Source organism: Echeneis naucrates, chromosome 17 (assembly GCF_900963305.1).
Source record: "Echeneis naucrates chromosome 17, fEcheNa1.1, whole genome shotgun sequence".
Classification (NCBI taxonomy): Eukaryota; Metazoa; Chordata; class Actinopteri; order Carangiformes; family Echeneidae; genus Echeneis; species Echeneis naucrates.
This window is the reverse complement of record NC_042527.1, coordinates 613,281-634,595: the sequence shown is the minus strand read 5'-3', so window position 1 is coordinate 634,595 and position 21,315 is coordinate 613,281. Positions and strand designations below refer to the sequence as shown.

Below are 21,315 nucleotides of genomic sequence, written 5' to 3'. Positions count from 1 at the left end.
AATTACACTTTTAAGATGGTTTGTTATTCATCCATTCATTAATTCATGTTCAACCGCTTATCCGTTCCCAGGTCACAGGGTTTCTGGAACCAATCCCAGCTCACTCTAGCTGAGGACGAGCTACACCCTGGGCAGGTCACCAGTCCATCACAGGGCCAACATACAGAGACACACAGAGACCAACACCCATGTGTCTTTGGATGGTGTGAGGAAACAGGAGTACCCAGAGGAAGCCTATGTAGGCATGGGGAGAACATGCAAACTCCACACAGAAAGGACCCAGGGCAGGAACCGAGCCCGCAACCTTCTTCTAACCCTGCTCTCGAAGATGAATGACTATTTTAAGATGAGAAAAACAGAGGTCACGAAAGTTGAGTGAGAGTTGAGTTAATCTCAACCCATCAGTCAATCATTTCATTATAACATTTAAAGCTTTTTTGTCATGAATGAATAACCCTGAATCTGTTCAGGTGTTAGACCATCAGTAATACTTTTGAAGGGATTTTTTTCTGCGTGTGTGACATTTCGTGGGTCATGTTCATGTTTTCCTCTACATTTTCTTTTCTTTGTTACTGTACAAATAAACATCAGTTGTTAGGACAGTGCAGTCAGCAAGAATGTCCTGTCTTTGAACCCAGGGCCTGGGGTCTTTCTATCCGTGTGTGTGTTCCCTCCAGGTTCTCCAGCCTCCTTCCACTGTGCAGAGACATTAACATTTGGTTACCATGTGACTCCAAATTGAAAAGTGTCATGTGGGTGCTGCAATGACCATGTGCAAATCAGTGGTAAAGATTAAAACCCTCTGTCATGTGCAGAGGGTTAATGTACTTAACACCATCCAAACACATCCATGTTTAGTTAAACTGGTGACTCAAAATTGTTCGTAGGTCTGAGTGTGAGTGTGAGTCTCTTTATGTTGGGGCCTGCGGTGGATTGACAACTTGTCCATGGTGTACCCTGCTCTCACCCAGCGTCAGCTGTGATTGGCTCCAGCACCCCCTGTGACCCGGAAATGGATAAGCAGCAGCAGAAGATTAATGAATAGTGTAGTTGCCCCCTGATGGGCATTAGATAGAATGCAGGCATGGGCTTCACTTCACAGACAAAGAGTCGACATCCACTTTTGTAAACAGTCTCTAGTCTGAACAGACTTGAACACAAACACTGCATTTGCTCTCATAAAGGGTTTCGGCTATCTATATTTCCATTTACTAATTTTATCCAATGTGATTTATGAGTGGAAATTGTAAAGATTCAGTGTAGTAAGAGGCTTTTGTGTAAGCATTACGTTTTACATGGATTTATGTGCAGGAAATAAAATTATGACGTGCAACAAAAGTGCCACTTAGACAGTTTTGATTGAAGGAGAAGAGGCCTTCTCTGGAGGAAGGTTTGCTCTGGAGCATTGAATGAACTGACACGTGCAGAGGAGAAGGTGGATGGGGTATGCTAGATCCATGCAGAGGAAAATCAGTCAGTAGAGGTTCAGAGTCAGGAGGGACAGGAAGGGGGCTGCAGTGGGTTCCATTACCAAAGTGGTACCAACACAGTTTTCATGTAAAGAGCAGATTACCTCAAAGACACACAACTGAGCAACAGATTTATTTCCATCATGGCCACCAGGTTGTCACATCTGAAGTTTAAAAGTGAGAACCTGCAGGAGCCACCACAGCACTATGGGCTGCAACTTCAATAACAACACAGCCATTCATCAGTTATCTTCCAACTGTTAACTATCAGCCATAATAGCTGTTCATCTTTGTGAGAAATGAACTCTTTCACTTTGGAGTACTTCTATGTTTTTCTTACTGTCCAATGTCCTGCCAATGCGTCCCTGAAATAAACACCTGTAAAAGGATGGAGGACACAGGTCTGTGATTCTTAGTCAGACCTTCTATGGACAGACCTGAGGTCAGGTGGGATTTGAAACCATTTTCAAACAAGAATCAGAGTTTTCTATCTGAACTGAACTGTGTCTCATGTTCGTGGTCACTTCTGAAGAAGTCTCAGAGGACAGCTTCGTTGTGGTCCACACATGTCAGAAGGCCATGAAAGAGTCCTCTGTGTAGACAAAAAAAATCCCTCAGGGTTTGCTTTGTTCTGTCTTTTTGACTGTTTTCTGTATGGCCGTTTCTGCATCAGGACATGGTGATCTCACAGTCAGGGACATGAAAAACAAAAGAGTGGACCCACTCCATCTCCTGTGAACCCATATTCAATCAAAAACACAAAAGGCAACAAGAAAGAATGTGGTGAGCTGGGATTGTAAGTAGCTATAATAATGATGGTAAAATGTCTGATGTATGAATATAGAAATTAACTTGTTGAACGTAAGTGATTCTGACCCTTAAAGACAGCGAAAGAAAGAAATGACAGGCCATTGTCACTTTCAGGACCATCAGCAAATCAGACAATATAACAGTTGTGAATTAGTTGTTGACCAAAAGATACAAACTCTATTTCACAGTCTGAAAATGATTTCAAACACCATCGTGCCCACCCTGGTTTCTCTGTGTCTATGAGCACAAAGTGTTGGCAACCAACCTGACTGATGGTGCTCATGGCCCTCATGTAGCTTTCATTGCGGGAGCGGTATTGGGGTGAGGACAGCAGCGATTTGGGGTCGAGGAGGGTTTTGGGGTCCAGGGTATCCAGGCTTCTATTGATTGAAACCTCACTCACCGCACGCAGGTAACTGTGGCTCCGGATCTGCAATTTGGGGGAGTGCTCCGTTGAAATCCTACCAGAGCAATGACAGAAAGGAGGGAGAGTTTTACAATTGGTCATCGTTGCACCGAGCTCACACTGTAGTACTCTGGCATAGCCATGCTAATGAAACATTACAGCACCACACATTTGTTTTGAAGGCCCATATAGATAGTTTTTCATATTTTCTCTAATTAAAAATCAGGTGTATGTTCTAATATTTAATATTGTAAAGTATCAAAGGTTCAAAATTCCAAATTCTTCCCATCAATTTTGTACTGTATTTTGTAGGTTCGTCATCTTGCAAGGTGTCAGTCCACAGAGAAATGCTTACAGTCTATATTAACACTTAACACTGAACCTTAAAACCAGCTTCAGGACTTTGGGTTAACTAAACTGTTTTTATCTCTAGACACAGGATAATTAGTATACAGGAGAAAACCTTATAACCATGTGGGATTTTATCTGACATATGCATAGTTAGGACTTTGGGCTCTTCTCCACTACATGCATGTTCTGTCAGCACAGTGTTTCTGACTATCAACAATTTGAAGAGACAGATCTGACAGTGAGGAACTCCATGCAACCAGCTGACCAGATGATGGCAGGTGAATCCTAAAACTGTAAAAAGTGTAAAAATTAAAAGGAGAAATGGAGAATAGGTCAACACATCAACACAAAACCTAAGTGGAGTCCTCTATAATGAAATATTACAACATTGAATGGCTCTCTCTGAGGACATTGTGCCAACTACAACATAAAGATATCACACATATCATTTTGACGTAGTGGATGAATACCATAAGCTGACTCATTGACCTCTTCTTTATTATGTTCTATGTACTTGTATGGACTTTTTGTTTGATAGCTCTACTAAAAATCATCCATCTGTTTCACTTACTCACTGCATACTGAAGTATCTTTTGGATCCTTGTGTCATAAAATGAGAACTGTCAGTTGAAGTGGTATTCTAACTAATGACCATTAGTGGGAAATGCCACTGGTTGTAAAAAGAAGTCACGCAGGACTAATGCCTATGTGAAAAGGGCCCTACTTTTCTCAGTCCAATGGGTCATGTTACAGTGGGTTGACCCTTGGTGTGAACCAGGTGGAGGCCTTGGTGGTCCTTTAATTTTTACATTACGTCGGCCATTGAAACCAAATTCATGTCACATGTGAAGTTTAGAGAGTATAGTCAGTATATAGATTTGACGAGGACATATGATAACAGAAACATACTCTGAGACCTTTGCAGAAATCTGGCTCCAGTGCAAACTGATTCAAACTCAAGGAAAGAAATAGCAGATTTTTCTTTCAAGTGAAAACGTAGGCCTGCCCATCATCAACACAAAAACAGTGGGATAGAGCTTACTGCAGTGTGGTCATCTCAGTCAGAGATGGCTGTGTGGCTTTCAGGTAGCTGGCCCGCCGTGCCTGAATCTTGGGGGAGGGTTTGGGACTCCCATCTGAGTCTCCACTGTCATCCTCAGCCATGGCTTTGACGTAGCTGCCACTCCTCATCCTCCGACAGGGGATGTCGTCCTCTTTTCCCAGAGGAGAAAAACCGCTCCACTCATCTTGAGGTACCTGAGGAGCAGGCAGACAGGACAGAGAGATGGCGTCAGCAGGGTCCATGCAACTGCTGTCTGAGTCCCAGCCACCAATCTGGCTCCCTAGACTGTCCTGATGGTACATGAAGCTGTATAACAGAGCTAACATGCAGCAGCAGCAAGACTATAACACATTCTGGACTAAACTGATGACTGGTATCACTCTCTGTCTTTCTCTCTCTAACACACACGCAAACACAAACACAAACACACAAACACTGCCGTGGGACACGGTGGACTAATTAGCAGGGAGTTTACGCCTCTGAGATTCTGTCTGGCTAATTCATACATCTGCTGTTCAGGAGTCAGATGAGTTCATCAGCACACAGCTGAGATAAGGTAAATGGTTTTACTGTCAATATCTGCACATTTATAAATAAGAGAGCAAATCCACTGGATCTTCATGGTCTCACAAAGATTCAGCGTCACCCCAGATAGCAAAGAAAAATCTTTGGCCCAATGTACACCCCAGTTCCAGTTTGGTCCCCATAATAAATTATCCTCCTGTGACATGCAAAACTGACTGGCTTCAGCAACCTGATCCATATATATACATATATAGGGAAAAGCTGAAAGAGAGAGAAAAAGAGTCTTATAGTAATTGTGTGATATGGGCAAAGTCACAGAGAAAGATGACTACTAAAGAGCAGTTTCTAGTTGAATGGCTGATCGGTTTCTGAATCCAGGTTGCGAGTATTTCTCCTGACTGAGCACGACTGTTTCTCACCTGGACCATTATTATTAATAAGACAGTGCTAAACTACTATGTTAGGTTTATAAACAAGACAATATGGCTCATTATTTTTAATTAGCCACACCCTCTATGCCTCCTTATGCCAGCTGGAATGACTCCAGTCAAACCTGTGAGTGTTTGCTGCTTCGGACTGGAGGCCAGAGAAATCTGACAGACAACAGAGACAGACAGCTGCAGAACTGCACCACAACTCTGACTAATTACATGTGAATCACAGAGGGAACAGATCTGCTGGGATAAATGTCTCTCTCTCAGTATGTGTGTCTCTGTGTGTGTGTCTGACGTCAAAGAGACACAAATGAGCAGTTTGGCTATAAAAAGCAAATGCGGGGAAAGGACCAGCTGCAGTAGCATCAGCAGCAATTCTCACCCACGCACAGTCCTCACTTCCACTGCAGCTCCACACATACTGTGAAGAAGCTGCTCACTCCGTCCTCACAGCTGAGCCATGTTGAGACGTGATGCATCTCAGCAATAAAACCAGCGGTGTTCAAGAAATGAACATCAGTGCATGTGGCATTCACAGAGACTGTACAGTACGTGAAAACCGCAGGTCCACGTGCTGAATCCTGTGTGTATTTCATATTACTGCCTGTACATTGTTTCCTTGGCAACACTTGTTTGGCTTTATGGCTTCAGGCTGCAGTATTAGAAATTACAGGTACTGTGTCTGATGATCAGATGCTGAGAATAATAATTTGCAGATTGAGTGTTCTTCTGACACCACATGCTGCTGCTGGCTGACACAAACCAGAGGAATCTGAAGTTTCTGGGTGAACCCAGTTTTCTCCTCTCCTCTTCCTCTTCATGCTCATAAATGGCTGTTCTTGTATTAGAGCTTTAAATTTAAATAATGAGGCAAAACCATCACTTTATGGCAGATGTAAGATCCACTAGCTGTCTTATCTAAACCATCATCTGCTATATTCAGGTTTTCAGACTCAGGACAGTATCAGAGGCTTTATGGAGCAGCCTCTCCAATCATGATCACCATGGTTACCTAAATTTAATTTACGCACAATGAAACGTAAGTTTCATTGTCTGCTGCTGTTGCTTTCTTTTTTTGATTTCAAATCAAAGTTGCTGTAACCACGAGCAAATGTTAGAAAAAGAGAAAGGAGAAGAAAACAAGAGAAGACACTTTCCAGCAGTTTTGGATTGAATTTGTTCATTTAACTGATTAAACATATTCATGTCAGAGTTCGGGGTCTGTAATTAATTCTAACAAACAACACTTTCTGTCCGATTCATGTTAAGTATTTGTTAATAAATCTGAGCATCCCAGCATCCCTGATCGCTGAGACTGACAAACAAGAGGCATACACACTCAGTCTACTGCATCTCTGTCTCCTGCCCACACACAGCACTTCCTATGATCCCATTTGTGCCTTTCATGTAGTCAGTTACCACAGTAACCACTGCTGTCTTTTAAGAATCATTAACTGGCTTAAAAACATTGTCGTTTAGTGAAGCTGATGTTTTCCTCTGGGACCTGGACTTTTGATCGGGGTACTGGACTCTGAATTTTCTGAGTGAATATGATTCTATCCAGGATCAATACTCAATACTCATTCAATACCTCAGGTGTAAATTAGGAAATCTCACCAGTGTCAATGAGCCAATCAGCAAGCACCTTGGAACAAGATCTAATTATATTGATGACAGGTTGTTGATTATAATGAGGCAGTAAAGTGACTGGCTTTAAATATAAAACTGAATTCAAACAAACCTTAATGTCAGGTTAATAAATTACAAATCGTAAAGAAAGTAGTAAAGTAATAAGTGAAGGAATTGTATAAGAACCGGCGTTAAAGAGTTTTGGTCAATATCATTCTTATGACCACTGATACATGAAAGGTTCAATCTGAGGTTTGGGTTCAAGAGAACTGGTGTCATTAAGTTACAAATTAAAGCTGGAATAATGTGAGTGTTTATGACCAGGGCCAATTAAAGCAGGAATGAGGGTGTTGTGCTCAACAGCACTGACCCATCGGCACCATGTTTTCCTTATTTCACTGGTATTTCTGGATGGATATGTCCGTAAGCTTCCACATGTTTTTATTTTATGTGATTCACCGATTCATGCCACTGTTTACTGAAGAAAAAGGTCACAGATAAGCATTGACACAATGATGAGACACCAATATAGAAGCTAATTAAACCTAAGAAAAAATCAGATAAACTCTCTCTAATATTAAAATCTGCCAATAACAATGATGTGTGTCATATATGTGTACAACAGACACCCTGACCACACAGACACAGTCACACAGAAACATGCACACACATAAATTTTTATAATGCATAATACAGACACACAATAGATAACAAAAGCAGTAGCAGGGGAGGTGATTTAACTCTCTTAAGCTCATGGTTTATTCGGACATATGTAAGCCCTAAACAACGCTAAATTTGCCGTAGGTGTGAATGTGAGCGTGAGTGGTTGTTTGTCTCTGTTTGTCCTTGTGTGTTGGCCCTTTGATGGACTGGCGACCTGTCCAGGGTGTACCCCACCCAGTGTGTTCTGGGATTGGCTCCAGCAGCCCCACATAAAGTGAGTGAGTAAGTGTAAGCCCTGAAAAAAAAGAAAGTGATTTTTTTTTTTGATGATGAGTTATCTTTTATCATACAAGATCCTTATCAGCTCATTAGGTCAAATTCTGCTTTTTGTTTGAAAAAAATCCACCAGAATTTATACACATTTTTACTCATCTGTTTTCTTTGACATATATCTTTATGTTTTACTCTCAAATAATAATAACATACAATTTTAACATATTAGATTATAAGATTAGAATGTGTCATAACCACAGATTCAGGTGTAATGAATGAATGTTTTCTCACTGAGTAGAAATGACTTTTGTTCACATCATGAAACACACAATTATCTGTTTAATTAGAGAAGGCTATGAAACTATAAAGTGTATTAATTAATTACATGGAATCAGATCAGTACATGCACTCTCTGGCCTACTAATCCAGTACTTCAGGCAAGATTGGAGGCATTCCTAATACTAGGATTGGCATTAATGTGCCAGATCAAGATCCAAATATCATTCGCTTAAAGACTGATGGAAGCTGCACAAAAATGATCTCACAATCCCAAATTGATGTGATACATCCCAGCAACTGTTACTATGCAAACAAGATCCGTCCAGCTGCAGACCTGCAGATCTCCAACAAGCTAAATGGTGAAGCGATGTGCCGATGGTGTATGTGAGTCCGACAGTTTGTCCGAAAACACAACAGGAGCGGTGCTTACAATGGATCAAGCAGTGTGGATGGCCCCCGCAGCTAAATGTCACAAAAATCAACAAGCATACGTCTGCTCCAAGACTAGGCTAGGCTAGGCTAACGCCATTTCTTTCTAATGTTATATTTCGTCAGTTTACATCAACATTGAACATAGCATCCCAACAGGCAGTTTAAACTTTCATCTTTCATGTAGCATTTTGTACCCCAACCCAAGTACCCAAACAGACTAGCGATCAGCTAAGAGCCTGTCGAAAGCCCCCCAAAGAACAGGAACGTTACATGACAAAAATATTTGATTTGAAGTACAGTATATAACTCTAATACATTTCATACAGCCTAATGTTACTGTTATTGCAACTTGCTGGTTAAATAAAGGTTGATGATTATATAACTTTACGGTATACAAGGTAATAGAAACCAGGTACCGTAAACAGAGGTTGGCAGTATTTTAATTACTTGTATCTAAAATGTTTATTTCAATTGCTTTTGAATATTTTCTCATTTCTAATTTCTAATTTAGCCATTTATGCTTTTGCCTCGACAGTTGTAGTGTCCCCCTCTTTGTGTAGTTTAATGTTATGAATATATCCCTCCACTGCATATTGCAACCCGTTTTGCCTCGACCTGGTATTGCTCCAAAAAGAGTCACTGACTGCCTCCGAGCTACTTCTCCCCGCCATAACACTGTGCTGACGGGCATAGCAACAGTAACTAAGGGGGGCGGGCCTTTTGCAAAAGGTCAGTTCCAGGATCAATCCTGCTAAGAACACCAGTATAAGAACAGTCATTCTCCAGTTCGTGATTCATCCATCCAGCGTAGTGTAAATCAGTTCAGTACTAATTTTGTAATCTTGATGAAAAACAAGACCCTAAACAAGAAACCTAAAATAGACTCTCCAGCCTCTGTGGCCACATAGGAGAACAGACCTCAGTTATCGTGGTAACAATAATAAACACCCAGGGGTTCATTGAAAGTAGTGTACCGACTGTTGTGGCCATAGTTACTCTAATAATGGCCATGTCTTGGTTAGGTTTAGTAGAAGATTAAGATTTGAGTTGAAATGAGTATTTCCTCAAAATTAGATGATCATCTCAAGGTTCCAATAATAACTGATATAGTCTGATTTTGACAATCAGAATTTCCACTAGCCATGTGACGTTAAACTTTCTTTTTTTTTCGTTTCACACACTCGCCGCTGTCCGTATCCCCTCTATTCTCTTGCTTCTCGCTCAACCTCGTCTGTCCCAAGTTCAAACACCGGCACATTTAGTTTAGTTTTACTTTCAACATTAAACTACGTTTTACGTTAGCTTTTTATCTACCTCCCTCTCATTATCTATCTCTGTTCGTTTGTCGCGCTGGTTGCACTCTAGACTAGCGTGAAATACTGGCATTCGTGCAGGGTTAGGGTTAGACGTATTAAATGCCATTACGTAGCATTATGGCATAGTATTTATTGGAAATGTAGGAATCACTGCCAGGGGTACAAACGACCGAGAACAAAACAAAGCGTAGAGTATATCTGACCGACACGATTGCCTCATGCATCACTGGCCAAACTCGCTAGTAAGTTTTTATCAACCCGCATTTGGAGGGTTGGCGAGTGTTAATTTAGAAACCCTGCCCTCGTCCAAATCAGAGAGGGGAACAAGCGAAAAACTGCTTTGAACACACACCTGGGTCCTTTGAATATTTGGTAACGCCTTTTAGATTGAACACCACCTGTTTTCCAGACCCTGAATTTCCTGGGTTATGTGATAGAGAAGGGGCAGCTCAGACCAGCCCAGTGAAAGTGAAAGCAGTGGAGGACTGGCCAGTTCTTTCCACTCGCAAACAATTGCAGCAATTCCTGGGTTTTGCAAACATTTACATAAGATTCATTAAGAACTATAGCCGCCTTGGCGCTCCCCTGACCCAGCTTACTTCAATTAAGAGAAATTTCAAATGGTCTTTGGCTGCTCAGGCAACTTTTGAAAAGCTGAAGTTAATGCTTACTAATGCGCCTGTTGATCCACCCAGATCCAGAACTTAAATTTGTGGTTGAGGTAGATGCGTAAAGGCCCATTTATGCTCAACATTTAATATGCATATTGATACGCTCGGAGCCTTGTGTCCGCACTCCGCGTTCATTTCTTCCATATTTCTGCACGTTTCCATAAAGCTTACGGACCAAATGGAGCAATACCATCAGAAACCGTGGGAGAAGTGTTGCTATCACATCACTGAGCTCCAGTCACAAAGAAGAAATAACAATGGCGGAACTTTTTGAAGCGAGGTTGTGCGAGTTGATGAGGAACTTTAAGCACATATATGATATAATGTTTGTCCCTATGTGTTGGTCCTGGCAGACAGTACTGGGAATAACGGTCATTGTCAATTTCTCTCATTGGCAATACTAGAGAAAAAAATTCTCAGTCCTCCGGTTGAGAAGTATTTAACTCACCAACTACCGCCTCCGCTTGTCTTAGAGATATACACTATCAATACCTCCTCCACAGTGACCATGTTTGTTTCAGTCTGTTGTTTGTTGTTGGATGTATTGGTTAATATCAAGGTCAACGTAAAGAACACATGAAAGTATGTGAGCAGTGACATTAACATTGTTTGAAATGGACGTATAGATTTTCATACGTATGTTGAGCATGAATGAGCCTTAAGACTCAGGAGTGGGGGCCATCTGACTGCGGTCAAACTGAGAAGACTGGCATTGGTTCTGGTTCTACAAGAGTGGTGGCACTGGGTAGAGGGAACAGTCCACCCCTTCACTGTGTGGACTGATCAAAAAAAAAAAAAAGTACTACCTCTGCTCATCTCGTAGACTGAACCACCGTCAAGCTCTGTGGGCTCTTTTCCTGATGAGATTCAATCTCACCCTTACTCACCGGATTGGTTCAAAGAACCAGAGACACGATGCCCTTTCACAACTGTTTGTCCTTGAGGAGGAAGAAGGGGCGATGGAGATGATCTTCCTGTGTGGTGGGAGCATAAACATGACGTGGAGGTTCAAGGGTCTCTCCAGGAACATCCAGCTCCAGATGGATGTCCCCTCAACCACATGCTTGTTCCACTCTCTGTGAGGTCTCCATTGGGAACACTCATACAAGTTGCCCCGGTGTTCACTGGACCCTAGCCTTTCGAAGACAATGTTTCTGGTGGCCATCTATGATTGTTCCCACGAGTTCATTGCTGCCTGCTCGGCCTGCTGGACTCCTCCCCTACCCATTCCACACTGTCACACTGGTCACACATTGCGGTTGACTTTGTCACGGGACTCCCCCTAAATGAAGAAAATGACACCATCTTGACCATTGTAGATTGTTTTTCTAAAGTAGTTCATTTCATACCTCTCCCCAAGCTCCCTTCAGCCCTTGAAACTGCCAACCTACTCATGTTACATGTAAACCACCATCATGGCATACCCTTGGATGTTGTATCAAGCAAGGACCCCAATTCACCAATTCACCATCTGGCATCGGGGTACCACCCCCAGTCCAATGGTCCGCAATCAAGCAAATCAGGCTCTGGACTCCTCATTGAGTTGTGTGGCTTCTCATCTCCTGGTCCACCCACCTGCCCTGGGTGGAGTATGCACACAATTCCCTGATTAGCTCTGCTAATCACTCATCAGTCACTCATGGTTTTCAGCCTCCCTTGTTCCACAATCAGGAAGTGGAGGTTGCAATACTTTCAGTCTGAGCCCAGTTTCATCAAATCTGCAGAGTCTGAAGGGAAGCTTGAGTGGCCTTATAGAGGGCAGCTACCCGGAACTGGCGGCAGGTGGACCACCGGCAGACACTTTTCCCAGAGCACAAGGTGGCCCAGCAGGTCTTATTGTCATCCTGAGATCTTCCCCTGCAGACGGACTCACAGAGGATGACTCCCAGGTACATCGGGTCCAACACTATTGACCAAATAGTCAATCCCAGTGCCATCCGACTCAAGTTTCCTGCAGCACTCTAGGTACATCCTGTTTTCCTGATTTTCATGTTTCTCTTTTGAAACTTGTTGTTCGCTCCTCTCCCCCGCACCATCTCATCGATGATTATCAGTATGTCGTCGAACAAGAAGGGCACGGTCCCAAAGAGTACTCCCATTGTTGTCTGATTTCTATGCTTCCTTCCTTAACAAGGCTGGTAGGATGCTAAGGGGCGTCCATTAGAGGGGTGGGGGTACTGTTATGGCCTGGTTTTTGTTTGGGTTTCCCTGGTCTCCTCCCTTGTGTGGCAGGAGGTGTGGCTGGCTTCTCACACCCCGGGCACATGAGGCATACCTGTTATGTATCATCAGCAATCACAACCCCTAGATGAGCCCTACCTTGGCTTGACTCTGCTTACCCGGAGTGCTAAGCTTCAGCCCAGTCAACGTTCTGCCCAGTCTCCTCATCGTCTCCAGTGTTCTGCCACCACCTCCTGAGTTTTTTGTTTTCTGTACCACAGGGGTTTTTTTCTCCCTGCTCCCTTTGTTGCCTGATCATTATTAAACCCTCTGAAACTGCTTCATTCTCCAGTCTCTCGCTACTGTTGGTCCAGAACTCCACCCTGACAGTAACCACCATATTGGCTAATTTTATTGAAAGGTCATGGTTAATAAAAACAACTTTAGCTCCTATGTACCAGGATCAAACACTGTTCCCCTGTGTCATAATCCTGAGTTGTTGGCCCAACCACCCCAACCATGATGCTCCATTTACTGTACCCCGTTTTTTTTTGTTTTTTTTTACCTTTTTTACTGTTGTAATTACTGTGACAACTAGATGTTACCTAGCCACAAAACCTAACTATGAGGTCATAGGAAACTGCTTATAGACAACCAATGGTTTCACCGTTTACAGGACAGTTTCAGGAAATGAACTTAAGGAACAGAGGAGTGAGTGAGCTACTTAATGTGTCTAGTCTGTTCTCTCCAATTCAATACAAATATAAAAATAAGTTTTCAGAGACTTGGCATGAATCATTAAGCACTCTTAGCATCCTCTGTTTTCTATGTACATGTAGTTAAACACCTCCCCAACATTTATACAGCACCTCAGAACAGCACAGCACAACAAAAAGCCACCAAGACACAAAGACTGAGGAGAGGCAGGAAGGGGAAAACTACTAAATTAAAAATGAAGTCTATAAACAGGAGAGGATGTCGGTCTTCATGAGTTCATGTTGTTACCTAGCATTCAGAGAGTAAGGCTGCTACTGGCTCTGCACTTACTTCTCTTCAACTCAAAAGGAGGACAGAGGAGGAATAGGAGAAGGAAGAGGAAGGCTCTCCAAACCAACAGGAAGTAAAGGAGGTGGAGGTGGGTTGGTGGGTGGCAGGGGGTTGGGTTGAAGGGAAGCGTGGAGGTGAGTTGGGTGAGTGAAGAAAAGGCACGAAGGGAGGTGTTGTGGAAAAGAGCAGTGGGGGTCCTTCAGGGACCAGAGTCATAGACTGGTGACAGCGTGCAATGTTCCCTCTAAGGCTGTGGACACACCAAGACCTGATTCAGTCTGGACCGTTAACTGGTTGTGGAACCAGGACTCACTGTTATCTGGTTCTTGTTTGGCATTATGATAAAAATATTGGATGATTTTTTTTTTTTTTTTTTTTTTCATTACTGTTATGATTTGTTCTCAATCGTAATAGGTACTGACAGATATTATGTATAATAATATAAAGTTGTAGTGCTCACACAGGTAACAGGTCACAAGACTAGAGGTCCAGAGAAAAATGCTAATTTACTAATGAGTCTAAAGAGTCTAGATTAAGAAGCAGAAAAAGAAGTCAATGTCAATACTTGCATTCACCAAAGGCCACATCACAGAAACTCCCTCACCACCACATCCTACAGTAACTTTTAAGTAACCATGGGAACTATAGCTGCAGTTGTAATCCTAAAGCAAGACAGGAGAGTTAAGGTCAGCCTAGTCATTGGTCAGGCTCCGCCACATAGCTGTGGTGTTTTCCAGCTGTGGATAGGTCGTCAAGGAGACATGGTCTCCACTAGCTGTGGATATGTAAAGAGGAAATTAGCATTGGTTACGAGGTAACAAACATAACTGATACTGGATCAAATATGTGGGATATCCCAATAATAAGATTTATTCTAAAATGAGTCATGATTTTATTTCTTCCGTCTAAATTTAACACTTAAGTACATGTGATTTGGCCCCATGGTGCGTGTGGCCATGGGATTCTGACACGTCATGGGGCCTCATTTATAAAACTGTGTGTAGGATTTTTACTAAAAGTGTATGTACCCCCAAAATCCAAAGTTTGCGTAAGCCAGGAAATATTCAGATTTATAAAACCTTGCATACACACACTTAAAGAAAACTTTCGAAACTTGCGAAACATTAAAATAAAAAAAGAAAATAAGGTTAAAGTGTTATGTTTGGTTGGAAACGATGGCAGATGCAGGAAGAAAAGGTAAAAAAAGAAATTTTTTTGAGGCGGAAGTGGAGACGCTTGTCAGTGAGGTGGAGGCCCAAAAAAAAGTGAGTGGCAAAGGTTTTCTGTGGGCGGTCGGGTGCTCACCGATCCTGCAGCTACAAAGGGGAACAATACAAGCAATCAACAACCTGACGGAGGAGGTGAGACAATTGATAAATGTAATGGTTGTCTATAAATGCTGCATTACATCCTGACGGAGTCTTGCACCCTGTTCACATCCCGCTTGTCTTGAAGGGGGCTCTGCCTCCGGGTCATAATGCTGGGGGGTGGGGGATACCCTTCCTCTGTGTCACATTGTGTAACCAGCTCTTAAAATGCGGCACAGATGAATCCAAAGTGCTCACTCCACCACTGATTGTGCACAGGCAAGGACCTCATGGAAGACAGTTTCTCCTGCATTTTGCACATTTAAAAACGGGGTGAGGACCTGCGTCTGCACCGGGATAGCCTGGTTCTGGCGCGTTGCCCTCTCTAATGCTGGACCCCGTTCAGCACATAGCTCTAGGGAATCTAAAGCGGCTCATAAGACAGTCATCATCATGGGCCAATAAATTGTTATGGTCCCTGAAGGCCTTCTCCCTCCTAATCCTGCCATTGGCATAGTCCTCCAGCAGCCACAACAGTGCCATGGTGCAGCATTACGCACATGGCTCACCGCTGTATTTACAGGTTTAATCAATTCGTGTGAGCCCCCACCATCAAAAATATTCTTTAGACTGAAGTGTCCGAACGTTACCCTTTTCTTTATGCCTGGTTCGTTATGAAAAGCATCAAGTAGAGCTGACGAACTGAGAACAGGAAAGCATAAAGTTTAAAGGTTGTTAATGGCTTTTTTTCCCACACCAATTTCCCACCAATTCCCACCAATTTCATTGGCATTTGATAATGTGTTCACAGTATCACAGGAAAATATGTTATTTACACATGTGAGGCAGATGCCGAGCAGTCCTCTCCTCCTCCTGCGCTCCGGGAGTGGACAATATGACGGAGACGGTGATTAAAAAATATAGAGAAGGGATTTTGATTTAAAATTTTCTGTTTGATTCCACTGAGGTTTCCCAAACAATTACTCAGTCCAATGCAAAATAACACTGTTGAATGAAATCATTCTGATGACATGGCTCTAACACGTGATTCGGGTTGAAAGGAAATGTGTGAAAGGCAATAATAAAAACATAATCGTTCTTCCATTCTTCATTTCTTCAGCCTGACTTCAGTTCACCACCATCCTGTCTGGGAAAAATAACCTTTTCCTCCAAAATGTCCCAACGCATGGGTCAGAGTTTGTGTAGAGGTACGCAAATTTCCCATCAAGTCTGTTTTTTGTTTATCACAACCTTTGTGTGGAAAGTGGCGTACGCAAGTTTTTGTGCGTACACATTATTTATAAATGTGGCCCCAGGTCAGGTTAGTCTTTAAAGAAGTCATACAGACCTAGTAAACTAAACATTATAGGAAAGAAAGTGTTTTAATATACTAATCCGAGTTGAAACAATTAATTGATTGACTAGTCAAAAAACATAATATATTCTGCTTTATCTTACTAATATTCAGTTTCAAGCTGCTGTATGATAACACTATGAATGAACATCATCTGATGATGTCACCTTGAGCTTTATTCTAAAATGTTATTTTACATACAAATCATTGAGAAGTGCATGGGTTAGCCCAAACCCTTATGAGACATCATGTCAGCTAAAATTACTTTGAATGATTTAAATCAGAGGGTCCATGTCGTAAATATGGTTAAAATATATAATATACAGATATACATGTATATCTAATACAAATGTATCAATAAAAGATGAAAAGCTGACAGCTGTGTTAAAATTATGAAGGTGGTGACTCCTGCTGAAAGTTTCAAAGCAGCTTTAGTGTGTCCCCAGCCTTAGCAGTGATGTCCAGTCAGGGTCTCCAGTCAGAGCTGCAGTTTTCATTCCAAACAAACATTCCAAGCGACTGAGTTTGAACGTGGACTTTCACTCAGATCATTCCACCACACTACAGACCCACTGAGCCCTGCAATAGTGGTTCTGTAAAGCCCTCGCACTTACAGGACTCCCACCCCTATAAACCTTTTATATTTAAATGTGCTCCTGTAAAACCATAGGAACCATAGGATTTGAACTCTGACTCTCTGTAAACTGACTGCTGACCTTTTAAATGACTGATGTGGTTACTCTGCCCAGTGGATCTTGTTTGTTCATTTACCACTCTCTGCTTCTAAAGCTTAACATGACTTGATGAGTGTGAATTCTAGATTAGGAGGTGCTGAGCTTTACCACTATGCCCCAGTGCCCTGGATGCTGAGCTGGAGAGGTAACACCTGTATAATTAAAGACTGACGAGCATAGTAGAGCTAGCTAAGTCTGCCCAATGACCTCAGAACATTTATCTACTGCAGACTGTGATTCTCATTAGAGTCCCAGTACAGGGATGTTAGGAGCAAGAAGTGATCATGGGAACAAATAATTATAATTCTCACTGTTTATAACTGACCAGATATTAAAAGAGCTTTATCAAAGGCCCAGGAGTACTCAATTAATTGCATAATTCAAGGTTAATGAATTGGTATCCTGGGATTTATGGGTGATTCCTCATAACTTGTCTGAGGGAGTTCTGTTTGGTAGGAGTGAAAGGAGTGTCTCAGGACTGGAAACCACTGAATTAGAGGAAACATTGGTGAGGAAAGTAAGTTGTGGAGAAAAGGGTCAACAGAGGGGGGAGGGGCGAATCAATTGGTTTTGGATGGGAATCGGTAAGGAATTATTTACCTGTAAGAAATGGCAAGAGCGCTCCTGCTGCTGACTGCCCTTAGATTTGACTAGAGCTCTATCTAGGTTTAGGTTACCGGATCCTGCGCTGGCTCGTAGTTGGTTGTGGCTGCTGTTGTTGGTGTAGACCTCTCGGGCCCTGCTCACCGTTAGGCTCGATGACCACGCCCCCTTCTTCACAAGGGGTCCGTCCACAAGACCCAGCGGCAGCAAGGGGCCACTTCCTCCACCGACACCGCCACCGCTGTTATTGCTGCTACCACTAACCGGCACACACGCCGACGACGCTGTGAACTTCACATCGTTGTTGCTCCGGGAGGCTTTGAGTGCAGGGTGGTGGTGTGTGTGGCCATGGTGTGCATGAGTGTGTGTGTGGTCATTGAGTGTGCCATAAGGGTCCATCATGAAGTACTGCTGGGATTGCGAGGTGGAGAGACCGTGGAGGGGAGTCTGAGGGAACTTGTCTGGGTTGTTGCCAAGGTACCTGCCCATAGTCATGGCAATGGGCGAGGGGGAAATGGAGGGAGAGGGTGAGGGTGGAGGTTGGTGGTGGTGAGGGTGGTAGAGACACAGCTCCCGTTCCAGATTGTCATCTGAACTCCAGTACCCGGAGCCCGGAGCAGATGCTGAGCCGTGGAGCTGGTGGTGGTGGTGGTGGTGGCTTCGATTCTTGGGCTCCGCTGATCGACAGCGCTCACGGCTCTTGCTGCGCTTCCGTTGGTGCACTCCCACTGGTGGAGTTTCACCCTCTGGGCTGGCCCTTGAACCACCACCACCACCTCCTCCACCACCACCACCACCATTAACGCTCCCATTATTGGCCCCCTTAGATGACTGGGTGTGGTGTGGACCCTCCAGTGAATGTGACTTGGTGAAGAGTTTCTGGACTGAATGGACCAGGTGGCGGATTCTCCCTGGGCTGTCATTGTTGTTGTTGGTGGCCCCCATCCCCCCACTGTGGGCCAGCACTCCTCGTTTGTACTGCAGTGTGTGATAGCCGTCCCGGGAAAATGACAGCTGACGCTCAAACGGGTCTGCAAAGTTTGCTGATACCCGGGTGGGCGTTTTACCTCCATAGCCTCCTCCAGCTCCTCCTCCTCCTCCTCCCCCTCCTCCTCCTACATATGGTACCATGGCCATACACTCATCCTTTACCTCAGGATGGTGAGATGAGGAGGTGGAGTGGCACCTCCGTGGGAAGGTTCCATATGGGACGATGCTGTTGCTGTCTGAGGGGTACGAGGTGCGCTGAGCGTTGTAGTAGGGCAGCTCAGCTGGATGCGGCATGGGGATGGGCACTGGCATGTCCATCTGACTGATCAAGTATGGCTTGCGGTCAACATGGTGACCAAGTGGATCATACGACGGCTCATAGGAGACCACATTATGGTGACTCCGACTACTGGACAGGCCTTTCATGACAGCGAGAAGGGGTAGGTGGATGGAAAGAAGAATGATATGGATGAAAGATGCCAAGTGGGCCTGTGGTCAGCGGAGGGCTGCAGACAACTGTCCCTGAGAGGAGAGCTGCAGACTCTGGAAGACAGGAAGAGAGGAACAACAGGCCAAATTGTTAATGCAGGAAGGCAATGAATGCAACATTAATAGGTCAAAGCAAGACCATGATTGTAGAGCCTGTAGAATGTGTCACAGTACTCAGTAGCTCTGTGTCACCAAAGTGAGGAGCATCCAAACACTACAGTCATTTGTAAAGCATTTGAAGCAAGATCATAGAGTTACTGACATAAGCATCATTGGGAAGATCAAATCTTTTATTTAAAGACAAAAATAAGAACAAAACTAAAAAGCGACCTCAGGTATATTCTTGGGTCATTCTGATCACACATATAAGTCCTTTAAAGTAGCATAATGTCATGGATCAAAACAAGTGAAGTAGCTTTAGGTCCTATAGTGAGCGAGTGAGAAAGTATTAGTGTCTGTTATCTATTCTGGTACACTTCTTGTTTTATTTTGAAGTTTGGTGTCATCCTCATCTTCCTGTCAAGTTCCTGCCTAATGTGCCATATTTCTTATGTGTTTCACATGTCTTGAAGCCCTCCCCACCGTGCCTTCTCTGCCAGATTGTCTTTGTATACTTTGTATCTTAGCTTTCCCACACTGCCTCTTGTTTGCACCCTGTCTCTCACCGATTTGTTATACTTCTTTGGATTTTTGCCGACTCCTTGCCTGTTTCTGCCTGCTTGCTCGTGTATCACCACCTGCCTCCACCTGCATTAAAGATTTTGCATTCTGGACTTTGAACCGCCGCCTTGCTTCCTCTTCTCGTTCCTCGGTCCACACTCTCATTACCAGCCCATTACAGAAAGAGAGAGGGAGCGTGGGTAAAATTGACAAAATTAATAAGCTAATGCTATGCAGAAGTTCAGTTTTTTTCTTAAGGCACATTAAATTTTATCAGAGCTTTCTGATGACACATTCTCTATGTGATATCATTTCTTACATGAATACTGAAAATGTGAGTACATTTCACAGACAATTATAGTCGGTCAAATCAGTTTGTGAAGTGTTTGTGTTTTGAAGCCTGCAGTTTGCAACTTGGCCATTGTCATCTCTGTTATTTGAAACCAGAAGAAACCATAGTTGGAGGAGAAGGTAGAGCTGAGGAGGACTGAGGGTTGGATCTGACCTGCTCTCTTATCGATATTCAGTCCATCAGTCAAAAAGCAGCTAAACCCAAATACGTAATCTCCTGTAGGGTCTATTCTCTAAGTCACTTCTACAGATAGTCCAAGTATAGGAGGTTTAAAAAGTTATAATGAACCACACATATAGCATAACAAAAGTGAAACAAAGTATATTACTTTGGACTTACTGTAGTTCTACCTGATTTGATTTTCACTCTAACCATTCAACCACTTACTCTGTTGCCAGAAAATATTAATTCTTTCACCTATTTTACACCAAATTCAGCTGGTGGAAGCAGGTTTTTTCATCTTGAGGTAAACCCATTATCAAATTTCCATTACCAAACTGATTCCTTATAAACAGTCAAATAAGTTTGCCAAAGAGCACACACAACTGTAGTCAACAGAATATGAGAATATGTTCACACGCAAATACACACACAAACAGTATCTGTGAGCTGTTTTGACCAGTGGTTGAGTTTTGCTTTTTTTGTTGGTTTTTTTATTCCACTCATCCCTGAGTACAGTGAGTCCTCTGACCTTCAAAAGGTGTCTTACCTGCAGACCGGTCTGTATCTAAACAGGGCTCTAAACTCTTCTGCTACCAACACAAAATTAAAGCCAAAACAGCCTGATAGACAGATTCATCACTGAGAGTTCAAACTGTCTTGAGCCAGACATTAATCTTAACCAAATTTTCTATATTCATATATTTCCCCGTAATAGTTAACCACTGTTAATTGCAGCTCTGGACCACAGCCAGCACATCAGAGAAACAGGCAGGTTTGTGCACAGCTCATGATTACAAGTTCCACAAAATCATGTGAACACTATTGATCCAGAATGTAGTTCAGGATGTGGATTGGGATTCTATGCAAAAATATCATCATGTAAAATCTGTACCAGGTATCCCACCTCTGGGTCAGATCTTAATAATATCATAATCTCGTGTCCTGGCTTTAAATGCTAAAACCAGAGCCAACCACTCGGTCCAAACAGGCTTTGTTCCTGCCTAGCAACAGAAACTGTGACAGGGTTAAAGTTTATCATTCACTGAGTGCACATGAGAGACACATGATTCAGTTGCATTTACTAGTGCAGGTAAGAGTCCTGGAAGACTCCTCCTTCCCCTCCAATCCTTATATAA

At 43.0% G+C, this 21,315-nt stretch overlaps 1 protein-coding gene across 1 annotated transcript in view; it reads right to left on the bottom strand.

The window, feature by feature from the left end:
- The window catches only part of LOC115057485 (disks large-associated protein 1-like), a 54,164-nt gene extending 35,222 nt beyond the window's left edge, over positions 1 to 18,942 (bottom strand). Inside the window, exons 1-5 of the mRNA XM_029524630.1 lie at positions 18,186 to 18,942; positions 18,008 to 18,149; positions 17,524 to 17,785; positions 4,079 to 4,293; positions 2,545 to 2,740 (exon numbers count right to left, since the gene is read on the bottom strand). Of these exons, the coding sequence (XP_029380490.1) occupies positions 2,545 to 2,740; positions 4,079 to 4,293; positions 17,524 to 17,785; positions 18,008 to 18,149; positions 18,186 to 18,942 (1,572 nt within the window). The remainder of the gene's footprint in view (positions 1 to 2,544; positions 2,741 to 4,078; positions 4,294 to 17,523; positions 17,786 to 18,007; positions 18,150 to 18,185) is intronic.
- Positions 18,943 to 21,315: the final 2,373 nt, after the last annotated feature.